The sequence below is a fragment of the Salvelinus namaycush genome, chromosome 10, assembly GCF_016432855.1.
Source record: "Salvelinus namaycush isolate Seneca chromosome 10, SaNama_1.0, whole genome shotgun sequence".
Classification (NCBI taxonomy): Eukaryota; Metazoa; Chordata; class Actinopteri; order Salmoniformes; family Salmonidae; genus Salvelinus; species Salvelinus namaycush.
The window spans coordinates 17,294,760-17,310,755 of NC_052316.1; the positions used below are offsets into that span (position 1 = coordinate 17,294,760).

The 15,996-nt window shown below is 43.1% G+C and overlaps 2 protein-coding genes across 2 annotated transcripts in view; both read right to left on the reverse strand.

The window, feature by feature from the left end:
• Positions 1–2,929: 2,929 nt before the first annotated feature.
• On the reverse strand, positions 2,930–9,472 carry LOC120054777 (dual specificity mitogen-activated protein kinase kinase 2). Its single transcript, XM_039002397.1, has 11 exons — positions 8,854–9,472; positions 8,374–8,584; positions 7,995–8,141; positions 7,573–7,650; positions 6,830–6,881; positions 5,876–6,000; positions 5,451–5,670; positions 5,205–5,269; positions 5,027–5,088; positions 4,640–4,685; positions 2,930–4,255 (listed from the first exon to the last, which is right to left on the reverse strand). Exons 1-11 carry the CDS (start codon positions 8,940–8,942, stop codon positions 4,145–4,147), a joined length of 1,206 nt encoding a protein of 401 aa, XP_038858325.1. The 5' UTR covers positions 8,943–9,472; the 3' UTR covers positions 2,930–4,144.
• Positions 9,473–9,762: 290 nt separating this feature from the next.
• Positions 9,763–15,996, reverse strand: part of LOC120054778 (E3 SUMO-protein ligase PIAS4-A) — a 30,149-nt gene continuing 23,915 nt past the window's right edge. The window contains exons 10-11 of the mRNA XM_039002398.1: positions 15,770–15,915; positions 9,763–13,629 (exon numbers count right to left, since the gene is read on the reverse strand). Coding sequence (XP_038858326.1) covers positions 13,382–13,629; positions 15,770–15,915 — 394 coding nt within the window. The 3' untranslated portion in view covers positions 9,763–13,381. The remainder of the gene's footprint in view (positions 13,630–15,769; positions 15,916–15,996) is intronic.

Below are 15,996 nucleotides of genomic sequence, written 5' to 3' on the forward strand. Positions count from 1 at the left end.
GCTCTCCTGTCTTCGTGTCTGAGCAGGGCCCTGCCTGGTGCCTCAGTACTGGAGCTTTGCAGACAGGAAACTTCCGAGTGGCCCTAGTCATACAGGCAAGCCCTTGCCTGATCCCAAACAAGCAGACACCTACCACCCCCCTCTATTTTCAGCCCACTGCTCCGCTCTGGCATCTCTTCCCCTTCGGTGATTGGCTTGACAGCTGCTCACTCACCACACCTCCTTGCTGGGATAGGCTGGTAGGTGTTCCCTTTCCTGTATGGCCAAGGGCAAGGCACTCTGGGATGTGGAGTCCTTAAATGCTATTTGACCTGCTTCACAGCCCCTGCTGCGAACTACGAGTCCCAGCTTTCCGTCCCTCACCACCCCCACTTCTCCAAGCCTGTTCCAACGTAAGCACTCAGGGCAGAATTATACACTTCAGTATGTTGCTAGCAGAATGCCAGGTATTAAAAGTACAGACCAGCCATCAAACAGGGTTGTGCTGCACACGAAAAAGGGTCTCGACCAAAACTGTCTAAGCCACAGCCAAACACTGGGGTAGCATTCTGTGACAACCCCTCTGTCTATGTTTTAAACCCACTTCAAGACTCCTGACCTAAATTAAGACATTCTTATTCTGATAAATTCCAAACCAGTAGGAAAGAATGAACAATGCAAGTGGGTCAGGAACTTTTCCCTCCAAGCATGATTTCTTAGTGAATGACACCATCCCAAAAAGTAATTCGCTTGTCATCGTACCTTGTCCTATAAAATTAGTTTTGGTTCCTCCTTCCTCTTCTTCAGAACCCACCCCCCCGAACGCCCCCATCCTCCTCCCCTAAGTTCTTCCACCTGCCCGTAAAGTTAATGCCTCAAACACGGCAAATAAAACAATCATAGCAAGCACAAAAGGTAAAAGCAGGAATCAGAGAAGTAGTTTAGCAGGAATAAAAACAGAACCCATTTCACCCCCCCGCCAAGTATATCTCTGTCCCCTTCCCTCATTCTCCTCTCCTCCTATGCTTGCTCCCTCTTGTCGACAGGCCCTGGGTGGACAGTGGGGGGTATGCGGGGGTGCCTTTAGCTCACCTGCGATGGCCGTGATGGTGCTTGTTGTGGGTTAGCTCAGCCCTCCTCCTCTCTGGAGCTCTCTCTCTCTCTCTAACTGTCGTGCTGCTCAAAGCCCCATATGCGCTAACCAAGCAGCAGCAGATCAACTCAATTCCCTTCCTGGTTTCTGGAGGGCAAAGAGGTCCCTCCCTTTCTCTTGCTCTCCCTCCCTCTCTCTTAAAGAAACAGCATTCCCCTCGATGTTTCTCTTCCTCTCCTCTCTGGGGGAGCAAAGTAAAAGAGATATTCACCTGCGATCAAGAGTGGACATTCATCATATCGATCACATAAAAAATGACAAATGAGTACTTGACTTCATCCTCTTGCTTTTGAAAGTATATGTTGATACAGTTGTAAACAGCATTCAGATTAATTGGTTATGATCTGATTATAGTTGTTACTCGTCTTTTCTCTTCTCTCCTACTGTATCTCTCTCTCGTGCCTTGAGATGAGTCGCACCCACCCATCCCATAGCCTGAGGTCCTAGTGTCCCACCCCAAAAACAAGCCTTGGCACATTCCAGGACACAGGGGCTGCCAGCAACCCCCTCGACACCCATACCTTCATCTCTCCCCCTTCTCACGTTGTTCAGCAACACCTTTACCACATGCCTCACCTCTTCATTCACACCAAGCCCACTTTTACCAATGTTTCTTCAGCGGCGTGTAAGACACCAGTCAAAATCAATCAGCTTTATAACGCTTATAAGACCTCATTTTGACTGATTTCTAACACGCCTACGCACTTTACATTTTCTACACTGTACACCTGGACCGCCACGCTGCAGTGGACTGGGGTGGAGATCTTCCATACTCTAAACGATCTTTAACAGGCCTACAAACAGAGTAGGAATGCATGTATCATATATGTAGTGAAACGGCTTACCTTGGTGTAATGTGATGAAACAGCTAGCCATGAAAGGTGTCTCTTCGGTCTGACTGGAAGCTGATGCACCCCACTGTGTGGCATGGCTTGGCACTGTGGGGAGAACTAGGCTAGGCATGCTCTGACAGCATGGGGAGAGGCAGTAACACACACCCAGCCTAGAGGGCAGTGTTAGCACTTCAGTAGGTACCAGAGGTAGTTCACGATCAGAAAAAACAGATACTATAAAAACATTTTAACTGCAGGATCATTTCGGTTGATCAGGATCTATGCTATACATGTTCCACACTTTTTAGAAAAAAATTTCACGGCAAAAAAAACATTGTTTCAATAAACAAATAAATACAATTCTACTTTGCTTAAAAAGACAGCTAAAATACATAATTATTTCAGATTTGTATGAAAACTAACAAACCATCAAACTGGTTAATTTTAACTTCTGGTAGCTCTCCAGAGGATGTCAGCCATGTTTATTACAAGTCTCAGTCCAATATAAACTAGTTCTCCCTCCACCAGACACCCACCAACTACTCTGCTTTTGTAATTTGTGGCTGAGCCATGGTTTTGATTTAATTCAGGCCCAAGGCGAGAGAAACTTCAGTCAAACTATACTGAAGAACAATGCTGAGATAAATATCCTAGAAGAGGTTGGTTTTAATAGAAGTATCCAAAGCAGTTATCTGGGTGAAAGCTATTGTAATAGTACGTAGATCGACTTGGGAAATATGTAGACATGCCGCATAGATCTGCCTTAGAGGATGTGTAGCATGTTTTAACCTGAGTAAAGTACATCCTCTGGCACTTGTTACCTCCAGTCTTTCTTCGGTAAGCCTCAGGTAGGGTCCTCGGAGTGCTTGCTACACGTCTCTTCTAAAGGAACGCTCCTGCAAGAGGGCAACGCCATTCAGTTCTCCCAATAACTAACCACAAAATCCTCCAACATAAAAACAAATTGCCATATACATTCAAAGTTTTATTTTTACATTAACCGTATCCAACACATTTTCTTAAAATAAAATGACATCTCTTCCACTTCCCCCTAAACGAGTCAAAAACATGTTTTTCTTAAGACTGCTAAATAGTACGTGCGTACTGTTTATATAGCTTTATACACATACAGGCGACAATGCATCCACTTTGTTACCAACAAATGCAAGTCTGTTGAGAATGATCAAATCAGCCAGAAGCAGAGAATACATACAGTACATGGGCTCTTATAGTCGACAGGCTAATACATGTTACAACCACCGCCTGCTCAAAGCCAGTCACCACGCTGGGGCTTCACAAAGAAAACGCTTGAGTGTAGGTTACACTTACTCACGCAAAGCAAAACAGTGGAGCAGAACCGAAAAACACTCTGGGGAATAAATTGAGTAGACTGGCAAAAATCGGAACCGTTCAGAGCATCTGTAGTCACGGTTTGAGCGATTCTAACTTGACACTTGAGTTTCAGGCAGTTGATACAAATACAAGTAAAAAAAAATAATAAAAAAAAATGACCTCTGGTGTCTGGAAAATATATGGTAAATCATTCCATTTTGTAAAATGAGCACATTTGATGTTCATTTTACAGTGTTTAATGACCATTAAAATCAAATCAAAATGTCAACATTGAAAGTACTCCTCTCTCAAAAATGTACTGGTCATGAATGTACAAAACTAAGTACTTTGCTCAGGCATGATATCCAAAACATTAGTAGTCACGATGAGAACCTTCTTTGGTTTGCAGTCCTCCTGTACCTTCAAAGCACTTAACTTGATTTCTGTCATGGACACTTTCATTGTCAAAGATAGCTCCTCTACAGCCTACACCAATATGCTGTTGCACAAACCATGAACATAATACAGAACTTATCAATACAAGTGGTAAGTTGATATCAATGGCAATTCATGAAATGATAAACTGGCAGTCCTTCCATACTTTGTACCTTATCTTTAATATGATAGGAGAAAATAGCATGTGTGTGACTCTACCATGACACTGGTATGGGAAACCTGTGGTCATACAATGAGTAAATGGGCCCTGTTGATGATAAGTATACTTAAGAGCCGAAACCTCTTAAGAGCAAGACGAAAGGGGAGCCAAAGTGTGTGTGTGTGTGTGTGTGAGAGAGAGACAGTGAGGCACTGGGGATCCTCGTGTGGGAAGCAGCTGGCGTTGGGTTTCTCATTCAGTGCCACGGGTGGGGGTGCTGGGTTGGTTGAGGCCCATTGTTTTACACATCCAGCCAGCAAAGTCCACCTCCTCCACCTCAGCACGCTTGATAAACGTGTGGTTCTAAACAATAACAAACAGTAAACGCAAGTTAGTAAACGCATCAATATTAGTCCATGGCTGATATTGAAAGGGCATGTACAGTAGGGAACATAGCCAATTTGCAAACTACAAAATCTGTTTACAAACCTCAATAATAATAAATATAGTATAATACGTCATCTAGGAGGCGCTTTGATTCAAAGCGACTTAGTCATTTATGGATGCATACGGGTGGTCCCGCGAATATAACCAAATTATCCTGACGTTGCAAGCGCTGTGCTCTACCAACTGAGCTAGAGGAAGATGAGCTACAGAGGACCAATGAACAATCAGAGCTGAACTGTCCAACTACATAGATGCACTTCAAATAACAGTCAACAGCGATAACAGTTAATAGCTACTCACCATCAGCATCTTCAGGTCAGCTCGCTCTGCTGGATTCTTGATCAGACTATTAACACAAACAGAAACATTTGATAATCTCCATGACTCCAGAGAAATCATTAGACCCCCCCCCCCCCCCCCCCAAAGAAGAATAGAAAGGAAAGCCTTGATTAAGCTGCACAAGAAATTTCATTCTGCTGACGTGGCCATCATTCTCAAGGGATGAGAAAATTACCTTTAAAATGTACGTTTGCTCCACATTGCTCTACGCTGTGCCTATTGCCTACAATAATTGACAAGACGTGTGTTGAGTCCACACACAGCCAAAAAACAGAAAAGTCATGGTAAAACAACAAAAGGTGCTGAGGTAATGGGCACTATTCTTATATGATGAATGCTTGGGCTCACCATTTTGTCACAAACTCGTTGAAATCGTTGGTGAAGACACCAAGTGGCAGCCTGGGAGGAGGCTGGGAATGAGTAAAAAGGTGTGTAAGACAAATGTTATTTCAAAATCCCCAGAGCACACAGACAATGAGAATTGGTAATAAGGAGAATAATATGTGGAGTCAGCAGTTCATCTGACCTCATTGACAATGTAGTCCAGCAACTCAAATATCGCCATGGCTGGTCGACTGTCCATCCCATGTCCTGAGGAAGAGGAGAATATGGAGAGATATTTAGATATCATAAATAAAATACTTAAATTTTTTATTCTTTTTGATTCCAGTTACTTTTTTATTGAGAAGCAAAGGGAAATCTGTTTGAAAAGCACTAATATCGTCTATATTGTATTATGTGTGAGGAGGAGGGGATTCAGGTCAGTTCTCACCGCTGACTGGTCGCCCTCCTGGTGGTCTGGGGAGGCGGTTGGAGATGGTGTGTGGCTCCCCCTCGGCTCCGTCCTGTACGGGCCGGCCAAAGATGGCCTCCAGCTCCTTGGCATCAGGCGGGGGGATGGGGTAGCGGCCGATGGCCAGCTCCACCAGGGACAGGCCCATGCTCCACACGTCCGACTGCACAGAGTAGTGTGTGCCCTGCAGTCTCTCCGGCTGTTGAGGAACACACACGTACGTCACACCAAGGCAGAGCTGGCCAAGTGGGCGGGCGTCTCTGTGCACTGCACCCTCCAGGTGTCTGAGGGGAGGGGGCAGGGCTGGCAGAGCCTGCCTCCGTGCCACACGGCCCTCTACTGGGCACGGCCTCAGCTCTTGGCAGGGCATCCTGGGCAGGGAGGGAGAAGGAGAGCTGACTCACCGACATGTAGGAGCGCGTTCCCACGAAGGAGTTGGCCATGGAGTCGATGAGTTGGCCACTCACGCCGAAGTCACACAGCTTGATCTCCCCGCGCGAGTTCACCAGGATGTTGGAGGGCTTGACGTCTGCGTGGCAGAGCAGGGAGGACAGGTGAGGTCCCAGAGAGAGAGAGGGCTGAGGTCCCAGAGAGAAAGAAGGCCGAGGTCCCAGACCCAGCAGCACCAGCTGCCCCTTCCCCACGTCCCTGTCCAAGCCCCTCTACCATGCCAGACACCTCAACACTGACACATTTCACAAAGCTACTCTGTGGTAGCTAGAGCTGAACACTAATTACAGTTGAGACCATACAAACAAGCCAAATCCTCCTCAATCCCCCTAGTCACAAAGTCTGGAAAATTGAAACTGAATAATGGGGTTGTAGACCTGACATCCATCCTCTGTGGTGACCCCCTCCCACTTCAGAGGAGACACAGGGGCGAGTATGAGAGAGGGAGACAGGGGCGAGAATGAGAGGGAGAGACGGAGGGGGCTGCAGGGCGCGGCTGCCATGTAATCACATCTGAGAGCCTGTAATTACCGCCTGGGCTCCCGGACAGCTCTGCCTCAGCCCTGCCACAACACACCACAGCCCAAAACACTGTACCATGGACCTCAGCTCCAGAACAACACTATACCACGACACACCAGAGCCCACCCATCGGCTCCACATACAACCACCACACACCAGGGCCATCAATTCGAAACACTGTAAACCATCACCCTCAGCTCCAGAACACTATTATACACCAAACGTTAAACATTACATCCCCTCAACTCAAGATACACCCAAACACACTATTTTACTATGTCCAAATAAAACACTACATCCATGGTCTTAAATCATATCGTTTATGTGCACAAAAACACAGTACAATCTATATGGAAAACAATAGTCCATATGGGGAGCTGTCTTACCTCTGTGCATGATCTGGTGCTTCTCCCGCAGATAGGCAAGTCCTCGGAGTACCTTTAAGAGTGATATGCAAACATTTTATTTAACACAACATACTTTGACAGCGTATCATCCACACTTCCTGGACCTGAAATCCTACACAAAGACCAGCTCTGAGATGTTTTACCCTGCCTGGGTCCATAGTTACATCCATACAAGATATCACACCAAAACACGCACTGACGCCCACAGTGTTAATGGTGAGAACAGTGAGAAGGCCTTGCATGTTGAGCTTCCTGTGACTCATGATTATCACAATGACAGGAGAAAAAGCAGTCCATTGAGAAACAAAAAAAAACTCCTTAACCACAAGGGAAAGGAACAGAGTGCACTTGATCACAGTTGTGACAAACTGCCAAGTTGCGTTTAGATCAACAATATCAAATCAAATATTATTTGTCACACGCACCAAATACTACAGGTGTAGGTAGACCTTACAGTGAAATGCTTACTTACAAGCCATTAACCAACAATACAAGCCCTTAACCAACAATACAGCTAAGAAAATACCTAAAAAAGTGAGATAAGTAACAAATAATTAAAGAGCATTTTATATTATATAATATATATATATATTTTTTTTAACTCATCTAGTCATAATAAACTTACCTTGGGTATTTATGAAAAAAATACCAAATGAATGCAAACACCAACAATTAAGCACAAACAATTAATTGAAATCTTAATTAAGTTGAGTAACACTTACTGCTATGCTGACTTTGCCCAAGATCTCCTCAGGGATTCTCCTGGCTTCCTTCAGCACCTGATCCAGAGAGCCTCCATCCTGTACCCAACAGGCAACGGTTTAATGTCTGTACATTGTACGCATTTTGTAATGCACAATTGCTCCAGGTGCATGACATGACTAATATATCATAACCACTGCAACATTTTAACTTGTTAAAACAAAGTTACAACTGGTTTGTTAGTGTTACGCCACAGGTCCTTTAATAAGCACCATTGCAGTCTCAAAACAACAAACAAATATTCCTACTCCCGGCCAAAACTCAAATTCACACATCAGCTTTTTTGCCACTGACCCCCAATGTCTTCCGATATTCCAGCACAATGCTAGTCCTACGACTGATCCACCCCCTCAACTCAAACCGGTCTCTATCAGAAGCTCACCATGTGCTCCATGCAGATACTGATCTCTCCGTCGCTGTAGAAGGCCCCATAGAAGCCCACGATGTAGGGAGAGTTGCACTCATGCAGCACCTGCAGCTCTCTGATGATCTGGTTCCTGATGGCAGGCTTAATCTCCAGGTGGATGAGCTGAGGGGGAGGGGATCAGATGATAACAACATAAGAATAATCAAGTGCTCATCTAGAATAACAGTTTGAGCCATAAACCAGAATTAAAACAGACTTGTTTGTGTGGACCTGGTTTCCTTCAACGGCTATATGTCTCAGCCTAGAAGCCTGGCACCTAAGGATAGTAGTGTAGCGTGGATCTACAACTGAGTTAAGGGAGAAATATCAAAAATTGATACAAGGGTAGACTCACCTTTCGGGCCATGACCAGTCTGGAGGGTTTGTGGCGGACCTTGTTGACCACTCCACCGTTGCCAGCGCCCAGCTCACATATGGGGTGGAAATCATCATCTTTCAGCTCGCCCACTTGGGCTTTCTGGGTGAGGAAAGCCTCCAGACGTTTCCTCTGCTGTTCGTCCAAATCTAGCTCTCCTAGCTTCTTTTGTAAGGCCTCCAGATTGGCTCTGAGAAGTGGAGATGCATTGAGGGAGCTTGCCATAGATCAATATTAAACAAACATACTTTCAATCCTGGTCCTGGGGACATATGGGTGCACATGGATACGACTAATCACTGAGCCCATGATTGGTTTGAATCAGGCGAGTTAGGCTAGTGTTATATAGGTAAGTGTTCGACTGGAACAAAATTGTGCATCTAGTCCCCAGAACCATAATTTACCGGATATCAGTACAGTACACAATAGACATGCTCTCGGCCCTCCCGAGTTACTCACTCGGACGCAGCATCGATGGTTGTGGAGATGGACTGCCCCTCTCCAATGGGCGTGATATTTAGGGGAACGGGTCTTCTCTTCGGAGCCATATCGAAATATTTTACAGTGCCCTGGACGACTTTCCGAAGCAAATCAGTACAATGAACTGATAATTCAAAGTTGTTCTAAAACAGCAACAGGGGTAAATGTTGCTGGCTGTTAGTGGCTTAGCCAGTTACTTACTTTGCGAGCATGACAGATAGATGTTTGTAAGGACAAATCACACGTCACCATCAGGTCAGGTGCATTTGACTATTTTAGATATCTAACGAGCAAGGTATATATATTTTTTAAACTAGCTATAATAGTACACTAGATTTGTACACATTACTGTTCCTTTCGCTTCTTGTCCAGCTAGCACCACCTCCCCTACGGAAATCGTGTACTGCGTTCCTCAAATCAGAGCGGCCCTCGCCACAAGGACAACGGCTGTGGTTGACAGGACTGACTGGTCACTGACCGAGGATTGTTAGCGTTCGAAGGTTAAAGGGATACACTTCCCCTGTATGGAGCCGGGGTGGGAAGCTTGGTTGCAGGCTGCGGAGACGGAATTCGGTGTTTCAGTACAGGAAGCAGCAACATGGGGAATCTTCCAAAAATCGCGAGTCTGAGCCATCATGCCATGGCAATTGAACTATCGCGGGATTTTAAAACAGCCATGTTTAATGGTAGCGACCTCCATTGGCACATTGTAGAAATTACTATCAAGCAGATTTCTACAACTAGGTCTAGCTACTCAACTACTACGTAAATTACTCTCCTAAATTTACAAACATCACTTTAAGAGGTTTGACTTGATTAATGTTTAATTTTAGTATTTAAACTTGAAGGAAATCTACCCATGGGGAAAAACTGGCAAAAGTAATTTGATCATGATTTCTGTTTTGAATAACTTTATTTTTCCAGAAGGAACTTGTTACTTTTCAAGCTAACATGACTTAGCAGACAATTCGATAAAAAAAGAAAAAAAAAGGTTTAATTAATTCCACAAGTCAATAACAGGTGTTAGAATATGATTTTGAATTGTACAGTTCTTTTTGAAAAGGAGACAAATGTGTCCCTGAGGCCCCAGCATCAGGTAAAGGATGTCACACCAATCTACACCTCAACTATCTGGTTGTCACTAGTTCCCACAGCCAAAGTCAAATGGCTATACAGTAAAAACTCATGAAAACAAACATTTGCTTTTTGGTCTTAAGGTTAGGCATAAGGTTAAAGTCAGATTTTAATAAGTTAAATTGTAGAAATAGGCGATGATTAGCCATAATTGACTTTGTGGCTGTGGTAACTAGTGACGACCCAACCACCTCTTACCCCTAAAGTGGCATCAGTTCCAATACTGGTATTTGTGATTTTATTGTGTCTGACTTTTGTAACAACTGGAGGCGATTCGAAGCTTAATAAAATATTTTAATTGTATTGTCTTTTAATATGAAGATATAAAAGACAAACAAAACATTTACATAATGGATTGCAAGCCCTGCCCATGCTACCTTAAGCATTGTTATAATAAGGAATGCCACCATCAAGACCTGATCCACCATTTGCTTAAAACCCACTCTGGACCCTAACCCAGGTTTCACCATCTGGCTCAGTTCCTCAGAAACAACCTGTACTTCAACTCTCTCTCGCAATATGAAAAAGCTTGAGGAAATCTATCTGCGCAGTGATGTTCTACACTTATAAATTAAAACAACGTGATTCAAATCTGTGGAGTAATTTGTTGGATAGATTGGCTTAGTTGAAGATGAAATTCTGCTAGACGTAATAAGATGTTGCTTAAAATACATGAATCATACAACTATGGTCATATTCAGGGACACCGCTACAGTTTGGGGTTCTTTGACAGAAAGTGCCATCAAACAATGCGGGTTACCTATAATTGTTTCAGAACTCACCTAAATCGGTATAACATCCGCAAGCTAGAAATGTCATGAGTACTGCAGAAAAGTGGAAGACAAGATCCCATACGTTTCCCCAGTCAATACCATCTCATTATTAGATTAGGTATACTACTACATCTTCCACAAAATGGCTTACTCATACAGTACTGAGTGTCTATGCAAGTCTGAATTCAGGATGATCACAAAATGTCAATATGCTTACGCTATAGTCAAATGCATGTATTACCAATACCATTTGAGAGATTCTAGGAATTTACAACAGACTCTGTTCTATAAAATCCTGAAAGTAGACAAATGCCATAAACAGCACAAATTTAAAAAATGGGGACTATCGCTGGGGTGAGGAATCTAATGACCAGGAACGAAAATATTAAAACGTTTGTAAGTCTCAGCAACCGTTGTAACCCAAAAGATGAACAATGTTTACTACAATTTAAACTGTGCCTGTGGAAAAAGCTAATCTGAAGCAGTCATTACTGATGTCTTGTTTAAACTACCTGTAGAGAAGACATTCATCTAGGGCCTATGCAATAATAAAGGCTAATTTGAGTGTAATATCGTTGAACTGGGAAGAGGCAGAATGTGTTATTGGTTAGAACTCAGTTTACTCAGATGGAAAGGGACATGTCTAACGATGGCAGTGAGCCTGGATCATTCAGTTTGCCACGTATTCATTCACAAAAAAAGTTCCAGCTTCGTAAGTATTCTGCTACCCCTTACTGGGAACTTGTGCACAGTACAAAGCCATATATAAAATGGCTCTGGTACAGCACTCGATTGCCACATATGTACAATTTAATACACACTGCCTTTCAAATAAAACAAAGTTGTGACGCAATCAATTATCAATAAATACTATACTTTAGACAAAGACAATTAAGTCAAAAGGATGTTGACACTCACAAATTGATATCATTCCACATCTGGAGATACATCCCTCCTTAAGTCCCCCACTCTGTAAAATAAAAAAAAACAGTAAATAATGACAAATCGTCTTAATGTATTTTCTTACTGGGACTTCCTGTGTAGACCAGGTCAAATAGCCAAACAACTGTGGGCTCCAGCCTCCACCAATCTAAACTCAAAACAAAAAAAGGCACCCAAATCTGACCTTGCAAATAATTGACACAAATCTGCTTTGGCACAATTGCCTCAACATGGTTTTGACCAGTTTTGTGTAGATACTAATATTTGTGACATTCTTTAGTCAAGTGCCTTGTTCAATAAAAAAAATTATCAACAAATTTAAGAAACTGAAAGAAAAACAAATCTGGTTCAAAACACTGAAGCGCTCATGATTTAAGGGGAAGAAGGTTGAATGCAGCAGTGTTTAGTCTCAGACTATCCAACTGTTAAACTGACAATAAATGGGCAGGTGAAAATAATCCATGCTGTATTAGTTTCCTTGATCAATCTGAACAACACTGGCAACACAGAACATTGGGCAGAATCTGAAAAGATTATGTTCCAAAACCTCAAATGATAACTGCTGGTCTCTGCTTACGCGCCACTATGACAATTGCTTGTCATACTGTGTAGCTATTCAGACACCAACTGAAATCATATATTTCAATGCAGTGGGGAGTACTTACAAGAACTTCTCAAAGATACAGCACCCCTGGGTCATATTCAGCACAAAACAAAAACACTCAAACGGAGTGAAACAGGGAAGTACTCGTTTTCCATTACAAACCATAAAATAAAAAGAAACATGTTGCTATTGTGCCCTAATGAACACGACCCTGCTTCCCATAACCTATTCCCTATTTGGGCCGTACAAGTTGTATAAAATGTTTAATGGATTTCTTTATTCTTTTAAGTGACGCGAGCGAAAAAAAAAAAAAAAAAAAGTAGACCCTCTTGTTAAAATACTATAGCCACCATAGTTCAGGTGCTACTCTCTCTGGTCAAGCAAGTTCGCTATGTATGACTGAGGTAGGTTGTCATCATCTAAGGACAAAATTAAATGGGGGAAGTATCAAACCAATAATTTTTAGGGATTTTCTGACTTAAACAATTTGAAATACTAAGAGCCCATTTTCTTTGTCTTCATTGTCTGAATGAATTAGAAAGAAAGTTGGGGTGTTCAATTTCATCATATTCCAGAAAAATCTAGTCTGTGGCTCAAGTCACAAATTCTTCATATAGGTTATCTTGACCTCTTACTACTGAACAACGATGATGCTCCATATCTCCTATTGCCTCCGATCACAAAAAGTGGCGAAACACCAAATGCTTGTGGCTTTGAGAGCCTTAAATTCAAGTCAAATACAAAGTACAAGGAGATGGAGGGGGAATAGTTTGAGAGGAGGTTACCATTTTAAATTGTCTCTAAGGAGGCAGGATACAGAATGCTGGGAGGGGTGAGCCACAAGTGTTAGGGAGTTGTTGTTTCCAGTGGTGTATAGATGAAGCCTAACCACTCCAGAGGTTGACAGTGCATGTATGAGAGTGTGCCTGTGTGTGGATAAACGCCAGAGAAGTGGGGGCAGGTGGGCGGGCAGGGGATGCAGTAGGGACTAATGATTTCCTGTCCTCCAATCAAGCCCAACCCTCTCTCTCAGTTTGTGGGGTCAGTCCGCCAGTCAGTAGGCAGTGACCAGGTCCTTGTCATAGTCGTATCGGCCCCTCTTGGGGGCGGGGCTGTCCTGGCTGTCCTCAGTGTCGTCGCTGTCTCCTCTAGCCCCTCCCCCCTCCTCCTCCTCCTCAGAGTCCAGAGTCAGATCTACCACCACTCCTCCGCCCGTTCCCCCCGCCGTGGACCCTGCTCCTGACTTCCCTGTCTGGCTGGTGCTGCTGTGGGCTGGAGAGTGGCCGTTCGCCTCAGGAACACCTGGGAGGGGGATGGTGGGGACAAGTGAACACTATTACAAACCAATGCTATAAAAAAATATATCTAAAATAAATGACCTACAAAGCATGGCGTCTAAATTACAGAGCATTATTAAAGTATTCAGAAACCCTTGACTTTTTCCACTTAAAAGTTACACCCTTATTCTAAATAGTCCCCCCCCCCCATCAATCTACACACAATATCCATAATGACGAAGCAAAAACAGGTTTAGAAATTGAAATATCAAAAATAAAAACGGAAATATCCTTCAGGTGCCTTTTGGCAAATTCCAAGCGGGCTGTCATGTGCCTCTGAGGAGTGACTTCCGTCTGGCCACTCTACCATAAATGCCTGATTGGTAGAGTGCTGCAGAGATGGGAGAACCTTCCATAAGGACAACAATCTCCACAGAGGAATTCTAGGTCGACCATTGGGTTCTTGGTCACCTCCCTGACCAAGGCCCTTCTCCCCGATTGCTCAGTTTGGCCGGGCGGCCAGCTCTAGGAAGAGTCTTGGTGGTTCCAAACTTCTTCCATCTAAGAATGATGGAGTCCACTGTATTCTTGGGGACCTTCAATACTGCAGAATTGTTTTGGTACCCTTCCCCAGATCTGTGCCTCGACACAATCCTGTCTCGGCGCTCTACGGACAATTCCTTCAACCTCATGGCTTGGTTTTTGCTCTGACATGCACTGTCAACTGTGGGACCTTATATAGACAGGTGTGTGCCTTTCCAAATCATGTCCAATCAATTGAATTTACCACAGGTGGACTCCAATCAAGTTGTAGAAACATCAAGGATGATCAATGGAAACAGGATGGACCTGAGCTCAAGTTTGAGTCTCATAGCAAAGGGTCTGAATGCTTATGTAAATAGGGTATTTTTTATTTCTTATACATTTGCACTTTGTCATTATAGGGTATTGTGTGTAGTTTGCTGAAGATTATTATGTTTATTTAATCCATTTTAGAATAAGGCTGTAACAAAATGTGGGAAAAGTCAAGGGGTCTGAATACTTTCCGAAAGCACTAAGTATTAAAATCAGTCTGCAAGAGCTAAAATGGAAATATTTGACATTAGGGCTGGGCAGAATACCATATTTTACTATATACACCGGTATTGATGCACGGACCGGTTTGGGTTCTTACTTTACCTTCTATAACGGTATTTCAATGTTTGGTTTGTTAAATGTGATACGCCACCAGTTTTTATAGTTTACTCCATTTCCTACTTGAGTCGTTTCTCACCCTACTCCTGCTGCACGTACACACCAAGCCCTTCCCAGCCACTCGAGACACGTTTTTGCTCGACCACAGTCACGAGCACTTGCTGCATGGTCAGATGTTGGTGACAACGATACGGCATTACACTTCGCTTCTTAAAATATAAATCCACAAGCGTTCTATAATTACAAACTGATAATGTATCGTACTGTCTGCAAATAGCTAGTTTGTCTTTTCTTCGTCTTTTCAGTGTCAGAGCAAACGTAGCTAACTAAAACAAACGGATAGCAGTGCTGGTGTAGGCCTAGATCAGCATTTTTGTGCAACAGTATCTAGCTACATGAAGTAAGAGAAACCATGTAAAGTAACATCTAAATTAGGGTCTCCTGGGAAACACTGAGCCTAACTTGGTTACTACCCTGTCAAAATAATTCCTCCCTGGCTTTATCATTTCATTTGTTGTCATTTCAAACACTGTATTCAAAGTACTGCCCACTATAACATTAGAATAATTATTTTATGGCCATGATTCCAACAGTTCACTCAAGTGTTTTGATCTAAATTGCAAAGTCAAATCGCAATATTAGGGCTTGATTTTTTTGCCAATATCATGCAGCCCTACGTGGCACAGTGTGGAAATGATAACAAATGAGTGCAGGCAATGTAGAAATTGATGAAAATGCAGACATTGTTGGCGGTTGAAGTTAAATTGAACAGTATAAAACAAATCAGAATGGAGAAAGACCCATTGAAATCACTTAGAATGTATGTGTTGCCCCCCTAGGGTCATGGACTACTCAAATAATATTTAGAACTTTTATAATTCAAAAACAAAATGCAGACATACCTTTTTTTCCTACAAATATTGTGATGATATTTTGCCCATACCACCCAGCCCCATTTGACATGCACTTACATATATCCACTACAGGGTAGTCAGGAGTGTTGCTCCGTTCCCTCTCCCTCTCCTTCTCATCTCGAATGGGTCTCCATGAACCGTCAGTCAGATATTCAATCTCCTCAATATCCTCATGGGTCTCCTTTAAGATTTCAGATGCCAGCCTGGACACACGGAGACAAAGAGTCAGTCAAATAAGTACATATCATATCAGGACACACAAGCAGGGATTGGATGTGTCCCAT